This window comes from Clarias gariepinus, chromosome 24 (genome assembly GCF_024256425.1).
Source record: "Clarias gariepinus isolate MV-2021 ecotype Netherlands chromosome 24, CGAR_prim_01v2, whole genome shotgun sequence".
NCBI lineage: Eukaryota > Metazoa > Chordata > Actinopteri > Siluriformes > Clariidae > Clarias > Clarias gariepinus.
Genome location: NC_071123.1, coordinates 19,576,426 through 19,595,986, shown reverse-complemented (window position 1 = coordinate 19,595,986; position 19,561 = coordinate 19,576,426). Strand labels below are relative to the sequence as shown.

At 43.4% G+C, this 19,561-nt stretch overlaps 1 protein-coding gene across 1 annotated transcript; it reads left to right on the top strand.

Moving 5' to 3' along the window:
- Positions 1–1,870: 1,870 nt before the first annotated feature.
- Positions 1,871–17,473, top strand: LOC128512046 (uncharacterized). The gene is made up of 3 exons (XM_053485171.1): positions 1,871–2,441; positions 2,661–2,732; positions 15,684–17,473. Exons 1-3 carry the CDS (start codon positions 2,030–2,032, stop codon positions 16,940–16,942), a joined length of 1,743 nt encoding a protein of 580 aa, XP_053341146.1. The 5' UTR covers positions 1,871–2,029; the 3' UTR covers positions 16,943–17,473.
- Positions 17,474–19,561: the final 2,088 nt, after the last annotated feature.

Below are 19,561 nucleotides of genomic sequence, written 5' to 3'. Positions count from 1 at the left end.
GGAGAATGTCTGAGTGCTACTGGAAGAAAATACATCAGTCGCAAATCTGAGTTCGATTCACAGCCAGGCATGATTCCCATCTCTGTGTGCATGGAGTTTGCATGTTCTCCCCATGCTTGGTGGGTTTCCTCCGGATACTCAGGTTTCCTCCCATAGTCTAAAGACCTGCAGGTTAGGTTAATTGACGTTCCCAAATTGGCTGTAGGGTGTGAATAAGTGTGTGAGTGTGTGTATGTATGGGTGTGTGGGTGTGATTGGCACCCTGTCCAGGTTGTACCCCACCTCGTGCCCTAAGCCTCCTGGGATAGGCTCCAGGTCCCCGTGACCCTAAATACAGAATAAAGTGGTATAGAAAATGAGTGAGTGAGTGATTATTATTATTTCAAAATAAATAGTAATGCGTTAATTAGTTTTATATTGTTGTTGTTTTATTTCAATGACTAAGAGTTAAAATATCATCAAATATGAAAATCATATTTATATTAACTTTTATATTGAAAATTGCATTCTTTTTTTACACATTATACCATATATATATATATATATATATATATATATATATATATATATATATATATATATATACACACACTCTGCAAAAAAAGAAACGTCCCTTTTTCAGGATTGTGTATTTCAACAATAATGTGGTATAAATTTAAATACCTTTACAGATCTTCATTGTAAAGGGTTTAAACAATGTTTTCCATGCATGTTTAATTAACCATAATCAATTAATTAACATGCACCTGTGGAATGGTCGTTAAGACCTTAACAGCTTACAGAAAGTAGGCATTTAAGGTCACAGTTCTTATTTTTATTTTTATTTATTTATTTTATTTTTTCCAATTTTCTCCCTAATTTAGTCGTGGCCAATTCCTCCCCGTCACTAGGGGGCTCCCACATTAAGGCTACTATTACCACTAAGTCGGGAGGGCGAAGACTATCCCGTGTTTTCTCCGAACTGCGTGACGTCAGCCGACCGCATCTTTTCGAACTGCTTGCTCACGCATCGTTAGGGGCGGAGTAACACACTTGGAGGAAAGCGCTAGACGCTCCTTTCGCGTGCGTTAGCTCACAGACGCCCCTGATTGGCTGTAGAGCCGTGATTATTGTGGGAGCGCAAGTACCTCTCATCCCTCCCCCCTGAGAGAGCTCGGCCAATCAGCTCTCCCTAGGCCTCAGGCTGTGAGAGGAAAACAGCATCACCTGGGGTTCAAACCAGCGATCTTTACCACTGCGCCACTCAGAGGCCCCTAAGGTCACAGTTCTAAAAACGCAGGACACTAAAGAGACTTGTCTACTGACTGTAAAAAACAACCAAAGAAAGATGCCCAGGGTCCCTGCTCATCTGCGTGAACGTGCATTAGGCATGCTGCAGGGAGGCATGAGGATGCTGATCATCCTCGCAGTGAAAGACCCCGTGTAACAACACCTGCACAGGATCGGTACATCCGAATATTACACCTGCGTGACAGGTACAGGATGGCCACAACAACTGCCCGAGTCACACCAGGAACACACAATCCCTCCCTCAGTGCTCAGACTGTCCGCAATAGGCAGTCCATGAGGAGGAGATGCACTGCAGTACTTCAAGCAGCTGGTGGCCACACCAGATACTGACTGGTACTTTTGATTTTGAGCCTCCCTTCATTCAGGGACACATTGTGAAACATTTTTAGTTTATGTCTAATGGTGTTGACTCTTTTAGTGTCCATACAAATATTTACACATTAAGTTTACTGAAAGTAAAAACAGTTTAAAGTTAGAGGACGTTTCTGTTTTTGCTGAGTATATATATATATATATATATATATATATATATAATTTTTTTATATAACTATTTTCAGAATATAACACAGATGACAACCAATTTTTTGTTGAATATAAAAAGAAGATCAGAAAACTGAAAGAAACTGAAACTGAGCTAAAAAACATTAAACTGAAACTGGACAGCACGTCTAAATCACTGCAGCATAAAGACCAACAGCTGGAGGATTATAAAAGACAAATAGAGAATAAAGAAAAAAAAATGAGAAACAGAGAGAAAATCATAGAGGAGAAAGACGCACAACTGGAGAATATTAACAAACTGCTAAGTGAGAAAGAAACAGAGCTGAAGAACACAGGTAAAAAGCTGGAAACCAGTAAAAACAAACTGGAGACACTGGGACAGGAGCTGCAGGACAAGAAGAGACAACTACAGAAGACGATAATTGTACTAGAGCAACAAAAAAACGATTTAGCAGAAAAAACCAAACAGCTTGAAGAGACAGAGAGACGTCTAACTGAGAGAGAGACACAGCTAATGGAGAGAGACAAACAGCTTCAGGAGAAAGACAGACTTCTAGAGGAGAAAACAAAGCAGCTGCAGGAACAGACAGATCCAGAATCATCAGCCACCATCAGGAGAAGAAACAGCAAGGACACCTTACATCCACATAGTGAGTAATTTGTTACAGTAAGCATTTAAAAGCTTTTTAAAGCGTACTTGAAATATTAATCTACACCTAATAAATCATATGTAAGGACATGAAATATACTGTAATGATACTTAATGATGCAACTCTGCAGCTACTGTAAGGAAGTGTAATTTAAACAGTGAAAGTGATTAATTATAAAAGAATGTCTCTCTCATTCTGACTGGTTCTGATGTTTCCTAGTAAGTGGAGAGACTCAGGACTCAGCAGCACCAATCAGGAGAAAAAACAGTATGGAGGGACGTCGTCCTGAATGTAAGTGATTAATGTTAGTTGTTTAGTGTATAACAACACTAGTTTAGGAGTAAAAGAGGCAACTACGTATAAAGAGACACAGCAGGCAGATTGGACAGTGGAACCTTTGATATAATTATACGAGTATAATTCGGTTCCGGAAGCGGGAACACATAAGAAATGATGGAAACTCAAATTATTCGTTCCACAACCTAAAGAAATACGTACATACAGTGGTGTGAAAAACTATTTGCCCCCTTCCTGATTTCTTATTCTTTTGCATGTTTGTCACACTTAAATGTTTCTAAACATCCATCACATTTAACTATTAGTCAAAGATAACACAAGTAAACAGAAAATGCAGTTTTTAAATGATGGTTTTTATTATTTAGGGAGAAAAAAAATCCAAACCTACATGGCCCTGTGTGAAAAAGTAATTGCCCCCTGAACCTAATAACTGGTTGGGCCACCCTTAGCAGCAATAACTGCAATCAAGTGTTTGCGATAACTTGCAACAAGTCTTTTACAGCACTCTGGAGGAATTTTGGCCCACTCATCTTTGCAGAATTGTTTAATTTAGCTTTATTTGAGGGTTTTCTAGCATGAACCGCCTTTTTAAGGTCATGCCACAACATCTCAATAGGATTCAGGTCAGGACTTTGACTAGGCCACTCCAAAGTCTTCATTTTGTTTTTCTTCAGCCATTTAGAGATGGATTTGCTGGTGTGTTTTGGGTCATTGTCCTGCTCCAGCACCCAAGATTGCTTCAGCTTGAGTTGACGAACAGATGGCCGGACATTCTCCTTCAGGATTTTTTGGTAGACAGTAGAATTCATGGTTCCATCTATCACAGCAAGCCTTCCAGGTCCTGAAGCAGCAAAACAAGCCCAGACCATCACACTACCACCACCATATTTTACTGTTGGTATGATGTTCTTTTTCTGAAATGCTGTGTTACTTTTACGCCAGATGTAACGGGACACGCACCTTCCAAAAAGTTCAACTTTTGTCTCGTCGTTCCACAAGGTATTTTCCCAAAAGTCTTGGCATTCATTGAGATGTTTTTTAGCAAAATTGAGACGAGCCTTAATGTTCTTTTTGCTTAAAAGTGGTTTGGCCTTGAAAATCTGCCATGCAGGCCGTTTTTGCCCAGTCTCTTTCTTATGGTGGAGTCGTGAACACTGACCTTAATTAAGGCAAGTGAGGCCTGCAGTTCTTAAGATGTTGTCCTGGGGTCTTTTGTGGCCTCTCGGATGAGTTGTCTCTGCGCTCTTGGGGTAATTTTGGTCGGCCAGCCACTTCTGGGAAGGTTCACCACTGTTCCCTGTTTTTGCCATTTGTGGATAATGGCTCTTACCAGAGGTGGGACAAAGTCATTGTTTGGCAAGTCACAAGTAAGTCTCAATTCATTGCCCTCAAGTCCCGAGTCAAGTCCCGAGTCAAGACAGGCAAGTCCAGAGTCAAGTCCCAAGTCAAAGCCAACAAGTCTCAAGTCAAGTCCAAAGTCCTACGGTTTGACTTTCGAGTCTTTTCAAGTCTTATTAGCAGAAAAATAAAATGTATACAGATTATGTATGGTTGTAAGATCTGTATTTATTAAACAAACCATTTTTTTATGAAAGAACATTGCTCAGATACATAAAAATACAAATGTTAGTAAATGCTAGTAGCAATGTAAAATGGTAGCACATATTCTCAATGAAGTAGGCTACTTCATACAAACAATAACGTTGTTTTCTTCACATAACATTAATTAACTTTGCTCCCTACCTTGTGTGATACACTCACGTAGGCTACCTCATGCTGTGTCGAAGTTTGTTTCCCCATCAGGATGCGTTTTTTTAGCCCCACCTCCGTGAAAAGGCCACAGGGAACGCGCATTTAGGAGAAGGCTCGCCCGCGAAGGGTTATGCGCGGACCACTGAGATTCTACAGAGCGCGGTAAAGAATAAAAAGGACAGTTAGTGTTTTTTAATCCCTGACGAACTCTAGCCAACAGGATGTGTTTCCCTTGTTATCTTGGACATATTTAGAATGATGAACCTCGGCTGAGTCACTTGTAGGCTGTAAACATGTCAGTATTTTGTCTGATATTTCATATCAAATATGCCTTTTCAGCAAAACCATAATGCTAAAATAGAGACCCGTCAGATACAGTCTCAAGACATTAATAATAATAGTAATAATAATTATTATTATATTATAATTAAATATTATTATATTATAATTAAATATTATATATTATGAATAATAAGTATTATTATAATTAAATATTATATAATAATAATAATAATAATAATAATAATAATAATTATTATTATTATTATTATTATTATTATTACTATTATTATTATTATTATGCGAGATAATTAGCATTTTATCCATGTGATGTCAATCCACTAGGTCACATTATTTGAATAAACCCAAACTACATAAGAAAGAAATCAGCAAATCATGGGTAGTGTATACCAGTGATTAAATATAAACAATACAATGCATGTACTGACATGCTTACAGCCTACAAGTGACTCAGCCGAGGTTATCATTCTAAATATGTCCAAGATAACAAGGGAAACACATCCTGATGGCTAGAGTTCGTCAGGGGATTAAAAAACGCTAACAATTTCCTTTTTGGCCTTTACTGCGTTCTGTAGAAGCTCAGTGGTCTGCACATATAGACAATTTTTTATAGCAAAAACGAAACTACCTTCGGTATCAATTTGCGAACTGGCGCGTGCACGTTGTTGTCACGTTGGACGCTGTCGAATCAAAAGAATCTACGGTACTTTGATTGGATGTCGTGCCGAATGCGCGTATGCGCTCTGTCACACACACGCGCACAGACACATAAACAGGGATAGAGCGGTCCGTGTCAACATACTTTTTATCTTTGGGCTTTTTATGGGAAGTAGCAAGTCTTTACAAGTCAATAGGCGCAAGTCCAAGTGAAAGTCCGAGTTATTTATGTTAAAGTCCAAGTCGAGTTGCAAGTCTTTTTATATTTTGTCAAGTCGAGTCTAAAGTCATCAAATTCATGACTCGAGTCTGACTCGAGTCCAAGTCACATGACTCGAGTCCACACCTCTGGCTCTCACTGTGGTTCGCGGGAGTCCCAAAGCTGTAGAAATGGCTTTATAACCTTTACCAGACTGATAGATCTCAATTACTTTTGTTCTCATTTGTTCCTGAATTTCTTTGGATCTTGGCATGATGTCTAGCTTTTGAGGTGCTTTTGGTCTACTTCTCTGTGTCAGGTAGCTCCTATTTAAGTGATTTCTTGACTGAAACAGGTGTGGCAGTAATCAGGCCTGGGGGTGACTACAGAAATTGAACTCAGGTGTGATAAACCACAGTTAAGTTATTTTTTAACAAGGGGGGCAATCACTTTTTCACACAGGGCCATGTAGATTTGGATTTTTTTTCTCCCTTAATAATGTAAACCTTCATTTAAAAACTGCATTTTGTGTTCAATTATTTTATCTTTGACTAATAGTTAACGGTTTTTGATGAGCAGAAACATTTAAGTGTGACAAACATGCAAAAGAATAAGAAATCAGGAAGGGGGCAAATAGTTTTTCACACCACTGTAAATTATTAACACAAAATAAAACAATAAAAAAAATGTAACAAAGTGTGTGTGTGTGTGTGTGTGAATCTCCGCCTTCTCGTCTTACACAGTTACTCTTCTTCCACTCTTTTCACACACACACACACGTGCACACAACAGAAACACTGTTTTAACGGAAAAATAAACAAGAAATCTCTTTAATGACACTTGATTGAGAGACAAACTAATGGAATCACTGCTGTAAAGTAATAATAAAACAAATTAACCTGCACTTTACCTTGAAAAGAATCGCGATGGAGCAGAGTTTCTGTGTAGAGCAGAGAGAAAGTGTGTGTGTTAGTGATGGGTCGTTCATGAACAATTTATTTATTTTTTTTAACGAATCTTTAACGTGACTCAGAATAATGAGTAATCTCGGAGAGTATTTTATTTATTTTCTACTGTGCGCACATGCGCAGATCATCGCAAAGGCCTCGTAGGTTATGTACAGGAAACAGATTTGAGTGATTTTTTTCTCAATGACTCTTCTACTCCGAGTGGCACCAGATACCAATATTTACAATATACAATGTTTTAAGTGTATAAATGAATGTATAAAATCCCTAAAGTCCAGTATATTGTAGGTGTGTGTGTGTGGGTGTGCAGAAGAAATGAGTCAGCCTCACTGGTTTCAATGAATCAGTTTGGGAGCACGATGATAGAAAATGTCTGTCCTGTAAAGCTCCGGATGGTGAATATTATTAATTTTAGAAAATCCTCAACAAAACAGAGTTTACAGTCCAATACAGTGGAAAACAGCTCTAAGACAAAATGGCGTCTGTTCAAGTGCAGTAAACACAGTGTGTTGTCCCTCCCTTTGCTGGTTGAATTTAATCAAGATCAGCTGACTCGTTAGACATGTTTAAAAAGGCTCACATGCAGATATGGTTTATGGCCACATGATGGCAGTGTGGGGAAAGGGGTCAGATGCACCACTCAGATTTACTTAAGTTGATTGTTACATTGTAGATTCGTGTAAAAGGTGTATAAGACTCACTTTGTCGGACTTCTGAACGTCCCGGAACAGAACTCATTCGTAAGTCGGGAATTGAATTTAAGTTTTTTTTTTTTTTAGTGACGGAGACAGATAAATAGATACATCAATATGTAGAGAGAGAGATAAATGCCAGAGCCTTGTTGAGAGTGGATCTGGCATTATATTGTAGACCTGTATTGTATTTTTTTGTTTGTGTGTGTGTGTGTGTGTGTGTGTGTGTCCAAGAAAAAAGAGGAAGCCAAATAATTTTCTTTCCATTTATTTTTTATAAAACATTTGTGCAGGGATAAACTGTGTTTTAATTTAAACATGCTGTAACATAAAATGATAATTAGTTACTCACTCACTCACTCACTCACTCATCATACCTGTCACGGGGCGCTAGAGGGCGTGATGGATCCAAGCGCAGAGTTAGACCTGTGATTAGTGGTAGTGCTTGTGTAGCAGACTGAGCCGGCCGAGTGCCGGTTAAGTTCTGTGCTGTGGCGTGAGCAGAGTCTCGCTGGAATGCGGAAGCGCGCGTGAGCGCTCTGTGTGCAGCGTGGACCTGTGAGGAATGCGAAAGCGCCGCGAGTCGGCGAGAGCGTCTGGTGTGTCCTGTGCAGGAATGCGGAAGTGCAAAGAGCCGGTGAGGAAACTTGGTGTGCAGCGCGATTCGCGCAGTGTTGCAGAGACGTGGAGAACCGGCGAGCGAATGGAGACGCCGCACAGGTTGGTGGCTGGTCTTGCTAAGCTTTTTCGTGGTCGAAGGCGAGCGAGGTTCAGAGCCAGAGAGACAAGAGAAAGTCCGTGATCCAAATTCGTAGTCGTTATAGAAAATCCAAAGGTCGATAACAAAAGTCTGTGAGCGTGGAATCCAAAACATGAGACAATGGCGAGGTCGGGAACAAACAAAGCGTGGTCGGTAGCAAAGAGTCAAGGCATGAAATAAACGCTGGAGAATTGGGCTATGGAAGGCACACAATAATCTGGCGACAAGGTGGTGTCATGGCATGGTTTAAATAGGTATGATGGGTGATGACTGATAGTGAACAGGTGTGTGGAGAGCGGAGAGTGAGGCGGTAAGAGATAAGAGGTGGTTGGAGAAATGGAATGGAAGTTCTCAGGTGATCATGACGGGGCTGTGGCTTGACGTGTCGTGACAGTACCCTCCCCCCTATGAACGCCTCCAGGCGTTCTTGCGGGTGCCTCGGGGTGTAGTCTGTGGAAATTGGTGATTAGAGAACGATCTAGAATGAATCTAGCGGGTACCCAGCTTCTCTCCTCGGGGCTGTAACCCTCCCAGTCTACCAAGTACTGGAGGCCACGTCCGCGGCGGCGAGACTTGAGAAGCCTGCGGACCGTAAAGGCTTCGTCCCCATCAATTAGTCGGGGGGGTGGGGGAGGCTGGGGGTGTGTGGATAGCGGGCAAGGGACCAGGCGGCGAATCTGGGACACATGGAAGGTGGGGTTAATTCGACGCATGGAGAGGGGTAGAGAGAGTCGGACAGAGCATGGGTTAATGATGCGGTTGATTGTGAAGGGGCCGACAAACCTTGGAGAGAGCTTTCTTGAAGTGGTCTTGAGGGGAAGATCACGTGTGGACAGCATGACCCTTTGACCGATGCGATACCAGGGCGCTGACGACCTGTGACGGTTAGCCTGACGCTGGCACATGCTTACAGTGCGTAGCAGCTGGTTGCGGGCATGTTGCCATGTCTTTTTGCAGCGACGGACGAATGTTAGTGCTGATGGGACAGCTACCTCCTCTTCTTGGGCCGGAAAGAGGGGTGGTTGATAACCCAGACAGCAGTGGAAAGGGGACATGCCTGTGGAAGAAGTAGGGAGTGTGTTGTGGGCATACTCCACCCAGGGGAGGAAGCGGCTCCAGGAGGATGGGTCCCGGGAGGACATGCACCTTAGCGATTTCTCTAGTTCCTGGTTCATCCGTTCTGTTTGGCCATTAGTTTGGGGGTGAAAACCGGATGAGAGACTGGGGGTGGCACCAATGAGGTTGCAAAAAGCCTTCCAGAACCGGGCGGAGAACTGGGGACCCCTGTCAGAGACAATGTCAATGGGGAGTCCGTGGAGTCGAAAGACGTGGTTAACCAGGAGTTCAGCCGTTTCCTTGGCGGACGGAAGCTTGGGTAGTGGAATAAAATGAGCTGCCTTAGAAAAACGATCCACGATAGTTAGGATGCAGGTGTTATTCTGTGACGGTGGTAGTCCCGTGACAAAATCAATGGATATGTGGGACCAGGGACGGTGGGGAATGGGGAGAGGTCTAAGTAGACCCTCGGGGGGTCGGTTAGAACTCTTATTCCTGGAACAGCTGTCACAGGACGCCACAAAGCTCTTGACGTCTTCCTTGATGGTGGGCCACCAGAAGCATTGGTGTAGGAGGAGGAGGGTGCATGTCACCCCGGGGTGGCACGCCAATCTGGAACTATGGGCCCAGTCCAAGACCTGGGGGCGCACAGAAGTGGGAACAAAGAGTTTGTTGGGGGGAACAGTGCTTGGGCCTGGTTCTCGTTCAAGGGTATGTTGGACGAGGTGCTCCACCTCAAGTCGGGTCGCTGCCACGAGGCAATGAGGGGGAAGGATTGTCTCCGGCATAGTCATGTCCTGGGGAGTGGAAAACTGTCGGGAGAGGGCATCGGGCTTGACGTTCTTGGAACCCGGGCGATACGACAACGTAAACTGGAAGCGGGAGAAGAACAGCGACCATCGCGCCTGGCGTGAATTCAGTCTCTTCGCCGTCTTTAAATATTCAAGGTTCCGATGGTCGGTCCAGACAAGGAAGGGGTGTTTTGCTCCCTCCAACCAATGTCTCCACTCCTCGAGGGCCAGTTTGACCGCCAAAAGCTCACGATCCCCAATGCCATAGTTCCGTTCAGGTGGTGTAAGGCGGCGGGAGAAAAAGCAGCAGGGATGAAGCTTGTTATCCTCCAAAGCTCTCTGTGACAGGACAGCCCCTACGCCTGTCTCGGATGCGTCTACCTCCACAACAAACTGGAGGGAAGGGTCTGGAAAAATGAGAACTTGGGCCGTGGTGAAGCGCCACTTAAGTTCCTTGAAGGCCTCATCGGCCAGTGAGTTCCATCGGAACGGAGTTTTTGATGAGGTGAGTGCAGTAAGTGGGGTCGCCACTGAGCTATAGCTTCGAATGAAGCGACGATAAAAGTTAGCGAACCCCAAGAACCGTTGGAGTTCGCGTCTTGAGGATGGTGATGGCCAGTCGGTGACCGCCTTGACTTTGGTGGGGTCCATCTGGATGCCTGCCGGGGAGATGGAGTAACCCAGAAAGGAGGTGGAGGTACAATGGAACTCACATTTCTCTGCTTTGACGTACAGCTTATTTTCTAACAGCCGTTGCAGGACCTGGCGTACGTGACATTTGTGTTCCTTTGTAGAGCGTGAAAAAATGAGGATATCATCCAGATATGCAAAGACAAAAACGTTGAGGAAATCCCTAAGAACGTCATTAATGAGGGCCTGGAACACTGCTGGTGCATTGGTCAAACCAAATGGAACAACAAGATATTCGTAATGCCCCGTGGGTGTGTTGAAGGCAGTCTTCCACTCATCGCCTTCCCGTATCCTGACAAGGTGATAGGCGTTCCGTAAATCTAGTTTGGTGAAGACACGGGCATCCTGGAGGAGTTCGAACGCGGATGACATCAGTGGGAGAGGGTAGCGGTTCTTTATCGTGACCTCATTTAAACCTCTATAATCGATACAGGGCCTGAGGGACTTGTCCTTCTTTTCAACGAAGAAGAACCCCGCCCCCGCCGGTGAGGATGATGGGCGGATAATCCCTGCTGTAAGCGATTCATTAATGTAATGTTCCATGGCCTCTCTTTCTGGCCGAGAAAGGGAGTAGAGTCGCCCCTTGGGTGGGGCGGTGCCAAGAAGGAGGTCAATCGCACAGTCGTAGGGGCGGTGAGGTGGTAAGGATACGGCCCGTGATTTGCTGAATACTTGTCGCAGGTCGTGGTACTCAGACGGGACCTTAGTTAAATCAGGGATCTCCTCTCGTGACGAAGGCGTGGTCCGGCCCGTGAAAGCGGAGTGTAAACATGAGGAGAGACAGGTAGGGCTCCAATCAAGGATGCTCCTTCTTATCCAATCAATGTGGGGGTTATGTAACCTTAGCCAAGGGAGCCCCAGCACAATGGGTGCATAAGCGTTCTGAATGATTAGAAATTTAATGGTTTCAATGTGATTGCCTGAGAACTGTAGGGTAATGGGGACAGTGCAATGAGTAATGGGAGTTAGACTACTACCATCAAGGGCCTGGACAGTGAAAGGTTGGTGTAGGGGTGAGAGAGGAATTCGAAACTCGGAGACAATGGAGGAGGAAATTAAGTTCTGGTCCGCCCCGGAGTCCACTAGAGCATAAGTGGCATAGGATCGGTCACCATGAGTCAAGGTCACTGAAAAACATGATCGCTGGTCCGGGGACAAACGGGAAGCTGGCCCCTCCTGCATCCCCAGAATTACGGGGGGGCCTGACCTTTTAGTGGGCAGGATCGTACAGCGTGACCGGTCTGGCCGCAATAGAAGCAGGCGCCGTCGTCTCGGCGGCGCTGGCGTTCCTTGGGTGAGATGCGGGCGCGGCCTATCTGCATGGGTTCAGGGGGTGCCTCGGGGGTAATCAAGGCCGGTGCAGGGGTGCATGGTGTGTGACAGGGCTGCCGCTCAGATCGGCGAACCCGCTTGCGGGCGTCAATGCGTGTTGCTAGACCAATGAGTCCCTGCAGATCCGAGGGGAGTTCACCAGCCGCGAGCTCGTCTTTAACTGAATCTGAAAGCCCATGGAGGAAGCAGTCAAAAAGGGCTTTCTCGTCCCAGTCACAAGAGGGAGCCAAAGTCCGGAAATCAATGGCATAGTCAGAGACAGAACGTGCTCCCTGGCGTAACTGAAGTATTTGGTTCGCCGCCTGATGTCCTGTGAAGGAACGATCAAAAACCCTCCTCATTTCCTCAGTAAAAGTTCTGTAAGTAAAGCAACACGGAACTTGAGCATCCCACAGTGCCGTTCCCCACTCTCTCGCCTTTCCAGAGAGGAGGGTGATGATGTAGGCGACTTTAGAGCGCTCTGTGGGAAACGATGTGGCTTGCAGTTCCAGAACGAGAGAGCATTGGGACAGAAAAGAGCGACATGTGGCTGGATTCCCGTCATAGGTAGGCGGAGCAGGGAGGCGTGGCTCATGGACAGGAGAGACCACCGGGGGTGGGGGTGGCTGAGTGGGTGTAGGAGGTGGCTGATTCTGAATTTGAGCAGAAAGAGCTTGCAAGGTTTCGGTGATAGTTTGAAGCGTATTAGAGATCTGTATGATTTCCTGCTGATGTGTCCCCAAGAGAGTTCCTTGGCTCTCTAATGCCCCCCTCAGGCGGGCAGCCTCTGCTGGATCCATTCCTTTTTGGCCAGATTATTCTGTCACGGGGCGCTAGAGGGCGTGATGGATCCAAGCGCAGAGTTAGACCTGTGATTAGTGGTAGTGCTTGTGTAGCAGACTGAGCCGGCCGAGTGCCGGTTAAGTTCTGTGCTGTGGCGTGAGCAGAGTCTCGCTGGAATGCGGAAGCGCGCGTGAGCGCTCTGTGTACAGCGTGGACCTGTGAGGAATGCGAAAGCGCCGCGAGTCGGCGAGAGCGTCTGGTGTGTCCTGTGCAGGAATGCGGAAGTGCAAAGAGCCGGTGAGGAAACTTGGTGTGCAGCGCGATTCGCGCAGTGTTGCAGAGACGTGGAGAACCGGCGAGCGAATGGAGACGCCGCACAGGTTGGTGGCTGGTCTTGCTAAGCTTTTTCGTGGTCGAAGGCGAGCGAGGTTCAGAGCCAGAGAGACAAGAGAAAGTCCGTGATCCAAATTCGTAGTCGTTATAGAAAATCCAAAGGTCGATAACAAAAGTCTGTGAGCGTGGAATCCAAAACATGAGACAATGGCGAGGTCGGGAACAAACAAAGCGTGGTCGGTAGCAAAGAGTCAAGGCATGAAATAAACGCTGGAGAATTGGGCTATGGAAGGCACACAATAATCTGGCGACAAGGTGGTGTCATGGCATGGTTTAAATAGGTATGATGGGTGATGACTGATAGTGAACAGGTGTGTGGAGAGCGGAGAGTGAGGCGGTAAGAGATAAGAGGTGGTTGGAGAAATGGAATGGAAGTTCTCAGGTGATCATGACGGGGCTGTGGCTTGACGTGTCGTGACAATACCACTTTATCCTGTATTTAGGGTCGCAGGGGGCCTGGAGCCGATCCCAGGAGGCTTAGGGCACTAGGCTTTTTTATCCGAGTGCAGAGGGTTTCTGCAATATCTGACAACCTACGCACTATTAAATTTTATTGAAAAGCCACAACACATTAGCAAGAGCAAGCGCAGCTCAGTGAGTGTAAATACAAATTCTGAAAGCATGAGAAAGAGTGAAATAATTTAATATTTTAAAAGTGGGATCCCAGGCTTTGCAAAAATAATGACACTAAAGAATTAATTTGTTAATAGTAATTAATATTTTACAGGATCATATTTGGCAGATTGAACAAGTTCTTTTGAAATAAATTTGCCCAGACACATTTTGTGGTTGTCCCGGACAACTGTAAATCCACCTGGAAAGGGACTTGTTCATTTTATGGGATCTTATGTAACACAGTTACAGTAGTGAGCATATACAGTGGTGTGAAAAACTGTTTGCCCCCTTTCTGATTTCTTATACTTTTGCATGTTTGTCACACTTAAATGTTTCTGCTCATCAAAAACCGTTAGCTATTAGTCAAAGATAACATAATTAAACACAAAATGCAGTTTTTAAATGAAGGTTTACAAAATTAAGGGAGAAAAAAAACTCCAAATCTACATGGCCCTCTGTGAAAAAGTGATTGCCCCCCTTGTTAAAAAATAACTTAACCTGAGTTCAATTTCTGTAGTCACCCCCAGGCCTGATTACTGCCACACCTGTTTCAATCAAGAAATCACTTAAATAGGAGCTACCTGACACAGAGAAGTAGACCAAAAGCACCTCAAAAGCTAGACATCATGCCAAGATCCAAAGAAATTTAGGAACAAATGAGAACAAAAGTAATTGAGATCTATCAGTCTGGTAAAGGTTATAAAGCCATTTCTAAAGCTTTGGGACTCCAGCGAACTACAGTGAGAGCCATTATCCACAAATGGCAAAAACATGGAACAGTGGTGAACCTTCCCAGGAGTGGCCGGCCGACCAAAATTACCCCAAAAGCGCATAGACAACTCATCCGAGAGGCCACAAAAGACCCCAGGACAACATCTAAAGAACCGCAGGCCTCACTTGCCTCAATTAAGGTCAGTGTTCACGACTCCATAAGAAAGAGACGCAAACCACTTTTAAGAAAAAGAACATTAAGGCTCGTCTCAATTTTGCTAAAAAACAGCTCAATGATTGCCAAGACTTTTGGGAGAATACCTCGTGGGCCGACGAGACAAAAGTTGAACTTTTTGGAAGGTGCGTGTCCCGTTACATCTGGCGTAAAAGTAACACAGCATTTCAGAAAAAGAACATCATACCAACAGTAAAATATGGTGGTGGTAGTGTGATGGTCTGGGGTTGTTTTGCTGCTTTAGGACCTGGAAGACTTGCTGTGATAGATGGAACCATGAATTCTACTGTGTACCAAAAAATCCTGAAGGAGAATGTCCGGCCATCTGTTCGTCAACTCAAGCTGTAGCGATCTTGGGTGCTGCAGCAGGACAATGACCCAAAACACACCAGCAAATCCACCTCTGAATGGCTGAAGAAAAACAAAATGAAGACTTTGGAGTGGCCTAGTCAAAGTCCTGACCTGAATCCTATTGAGATGTTGTGGCATGACCTTAAAAAGGCGGTTCATGCTAGAAAACCCTCAAACAAAGCTGAATTACAACAATTCTGCAAAGATGAGTGGGCCATAATTCCTCCAGAGCGCTGTAAAAGACTCGTTGCAAGTTATCGCAAACGCTTGATTGCAGTTATTGCTGGTAAGGGTGGCCCAACCAGTTATTAGGTTCAGGGGGCATTAACTTTTTCACACAGGGCCATGTAGATTTGGATTTTTTTTCTCCCTAAATAATAAAAACCATCATTTAAAAACAGCATTTTGTGTTTACTTGTGTTATCTTTGATTAATAGTTAAATGTGTTTGATGATCAGAAACATTTTGTGTGACAAACATGCAAAAGAATAAGAAATCAGGAAGGAGGGGAAATAGTTTTTTACACCACTGTAGGAAGATCAGACTATGATTAAAATAAATTTGATATAAGTTATCTAAAGGATGGTCCATCAGTCCACCACATACTCCAGAGAACAACATAATCACCACAATGCAGTAAGTAAGTGATTCTGTATTAAATTATTTATTCTTAATTTTCAGTGGGTGGAGAATCATCTAGTGCACATTCTCCAGTGTCGGTTCCTGTAGCAGAACTGAGGCTGGTGCTGCTGGGGAGGACGGGGTCTGGGAAGAGTGCAGCAGGAAACACCATCCTGAGCAGAAAGGAGAGGAACCAGGCTGCTACATCTACAGCTACATCTACATCCACCCAGCAGAGTGAGAGCACACAGGGTAAGGTGGCTGGGAGGAAGGTGACTGTGATGGACACTCCTGACTGGTTCTCTCCTGGACTCTCTCTGGAGAAGCTGAGACAGGATGTGGGACTCTGTGTCCATCTGTCTGCTCCAGGACCCCATGCCTTCCTCCTGGTCATACCTGTAAAGCAGCTTACAGGAGAGGAGAGAGGGATGCTGGAGAAAATGGAGGAGATATTTGGAGAGAGATGTTGGAGAAACACCATGATCATATTCAGTGTCACTGATGAACTTCAGAAGAAGAACATTGAGGAGTTTATCCAGTCAGGAGACCAGGAGGTCCAGAGGCTAGTGGAGAAATGTGGGAACAGGTTTCACTGTCTCAACATTAAGGAGAGTGGAGATGGTTCTCAGGTCTTAGAGCTGCTGGAGAAGATAGAGAAGATGGTGGAAGGAAGCAGAGAGAAATTCTACAGCAGTGAGATCTACCTGGAGACAGAATCTCAGATTAGAGCGATAGAGACTAAGATTCTAAAGGAAGGAGGAGAGATAAGGATGAAAGTAGAAATAGAAGTAAAGGAGAAAATAATTAATGAGGTGCAGGACTCTCTGAGAAAAATGGAAGGAATAATCCTGGAACATGAAGGACACATCAGACAACTGAATGACCGAACAACTGAACTGGAGAGAAAGATGAAAGAAGAGAGAGATGAAGAGAAAAAGAGAGAACTTAAGAGGGAGTTAAAACGAGAGGTAGAGCGAAGGGCAGAAATGGAAGAAAAGGTGAAGAAACTAAAAGAAAAGAGAGAGAGGGAGAGGAGAGAGATGGAGGAGAGGCACCAACAGGACATCAGGGAGGTGTATGAAGGAGAGGTCAAGATTGAGACAGAGAGAAACCTCATGAAGATCATCCTGCCTGAACTCCAGAGAAACATTTTGGCCTCAAAAACAAAGATGCGGGAAGAGTTCAGCAGACAGATGGAGGAGAAGAACAGAGAGCTGGAGACTCTTAAACAGAAACTTTTTAAGGTCACAGAATCACACAGTCTGCTGAGTGAAGCATACCGTATAACTGTGTTGAGCTTACCGGAAACAAAAGAGTGACTTTAGTAAATATGAGGCAAAGAAAATAGGACTTTCTATTAGACTGGGGTACATGGATCCTGACCCTGTTAGTACAATGGAAGTATTTTTGCCTGTCTTGGGAAAAAAAAAAAAAAGCTTGGTTGAATTCCTCAACATGAAACCCAGGCACAGGGGTGCACAGTACAGTGTACTTTCAGGTCCCAAGGCTAGAAATAATGTAAGGAGAGTAGGAAATGCATTTTCCAAAAACCTCTGTCAATACAAATATGTAGATCTGTTGTGGCCCCTAACAGGAGCAGCTAAAAAAGAAGAGCAAGAGTGTAAATAGACCCTGACTTTATACCATGTGATATACCTCACTGGCTAGTTCACATTAATTTGTATATTTCTGTTAAATTAACTTCTGCTAAAACTCTCATCTAAAACTAACTGTTCTATAAATATTTAATGTCACAGTGCAGGAGAATTCTCTGTTCTGATTGTTCAGAAAATGTGTTTTTTGACTGCAGCGCTGATCATTGTTTATATTTTTACTGTAATATTTTTGTTCATAATTGGTACTAACATATAATAAATAGACATCAAATAGCATCCCTATGACTCCAACCTACAAACTTATCTTTGACAATGTTTAGAGCTAAAAAATCATTATAGAGCATGGAGTAAAACATTATTAAAGACACTTTCTGTTAGAGTAAAGGTTTTATTAGTGTCACTTCAGAGAAACATTCTGGTCTTAAAAACAAAGATGGAGGAAAGGTTCAGCAGAGGAGAAGCACAGAGAGCTGGAGACTCTTCAGAGACACATTCAGACTTACTAAGGGAAGAAGTTTACCAGGAAACAGTGATGAGTTTAATATATCAGAACCAACAGCAGGTCTAGTTCACACTGCATGTAGGACTTTGGGCTTGATTTTGCTGTTAGCATTTACGTTATTATAAATTTATATGTTGTGTTATAATTTTGTGCCACTATAAACAAAGACAGCTGTAAATAAACTTCTGGCATTGTGAGAAATTTTATTACTGAAATCAAATAAACTCACAGAACAGTTACACACACAGTAGTGGCAGTGGTGAGAAACTGGTACTGTGTTACCACAAAAAGGTCATCTGTGTACTAAATACATGTTTATACTATGTAATGTCATACTGTATACTAAATACATGTAGATATAGATACAGATAATGGCAATCTGATACACTTTGACACTACTATTATATACTAAAATATAAAAAAAATATATTTTTTATTTTATTTAAAGTCATAAAATTTAATTAAAAAGAACAGTTTTGAGGTAAGGATTTTTTTTTAACTTTAAGTACTTTTTTTAACTTTAACCCTTAGGAGTCTGAGTCAATTTCAATAAACACATCGACGTAGTAATCTTAATTATTAAACAAAATATAAGAATGAGCACAGCACAATGTGCTGTATTAAATCCCTGAACAGCCGGAATACTCCTACACACAGTCCCACATACTGCACTCGCTTAACTTCCTCACATGGTACTGCGCATAGCAGAGCGCAGCTTGTTAAGTTTCAACTCTAAGTATTTATGACAGATGGTTTCTCAGTTATGTGGCAAACTCCATTAATTCTTAGAATTAGCTGAAATATATATATTATATGTCTCTCTCTCTGTCTGTCTCTGTCTCTCTCTCTCTCATACATTATATATATATAAAGAGAGAGAGAGAGAGAAAGACAGAGACAGAGATTGGTGAATGAATCTTATCTCTAGCTGGTGAAAGTGGACAGGAATTGTAAGTGGACATACTGTAGGGTGGACTAAAGATTGTGGACGAGGAGTCAGCGTATGCAGTGTGAAAACACCCGTATGTATTTAGGTTTTATAAAGGCTTAGCAGGAAGAAGATGTGCAACTTAAATCGACAAAAACAGGAGCCGTTCTGGTCGAGGAGTGATACAGTATTTAACTCATGTCCAGCTGGGGAGTGGATGCCCGGTGCAGATGGGACACTCCTGTGCTGAGCTGGCTGATAAGTGCAGGTGGTAGCTCTTTCTCAGCAGTCGCTCTTTTCTGGTCATTGCCCAGAGGTCTCAGAGTCTGCGGGGAAAGGAGACGTGTATAAGTCATATGCCCTTATCATCCTACTCCCTGGATGGAGGTTCCCTGCCCCTTTATTAGACAGCGGATGATAGCGGGATGGTAGATGGTAACTCGCTGCCTGTGTTATGTAAATTCACTCTAACCATCGGTCTCTAGTGATGGGTCTTTCTTGAATGATTTGTTGATTTTGCCGGAAAGAATATGTCATCTCGGGAAATGATTCATTCAGTCACCGATGGACAATATCATAGGTTCTGTACAGGAAGTAATTAACTCTCTGAGGTCGCCGGCGTAACCCGCAATTTTTTTTAATTTTTTTTTTTACGAAAAATAAGAATACTTACTTATTAAGAATACTCTGTTGATTTTGGTCAAACAAATAAGTGTTATACACCATTTGAATCTGTTAGGTGTCTACTTTTTTGTGTACACTTACAATAACAACAAAAGTGTGTGCTTTTGCAAAATAAGGAAAATAAACAGTGTGTACATTCTTTCTTTTGTCCGCGAACTGTTTTTAAAAACACGTCACTAAAATGAACTAAAACTTTGCAAAAACAAGA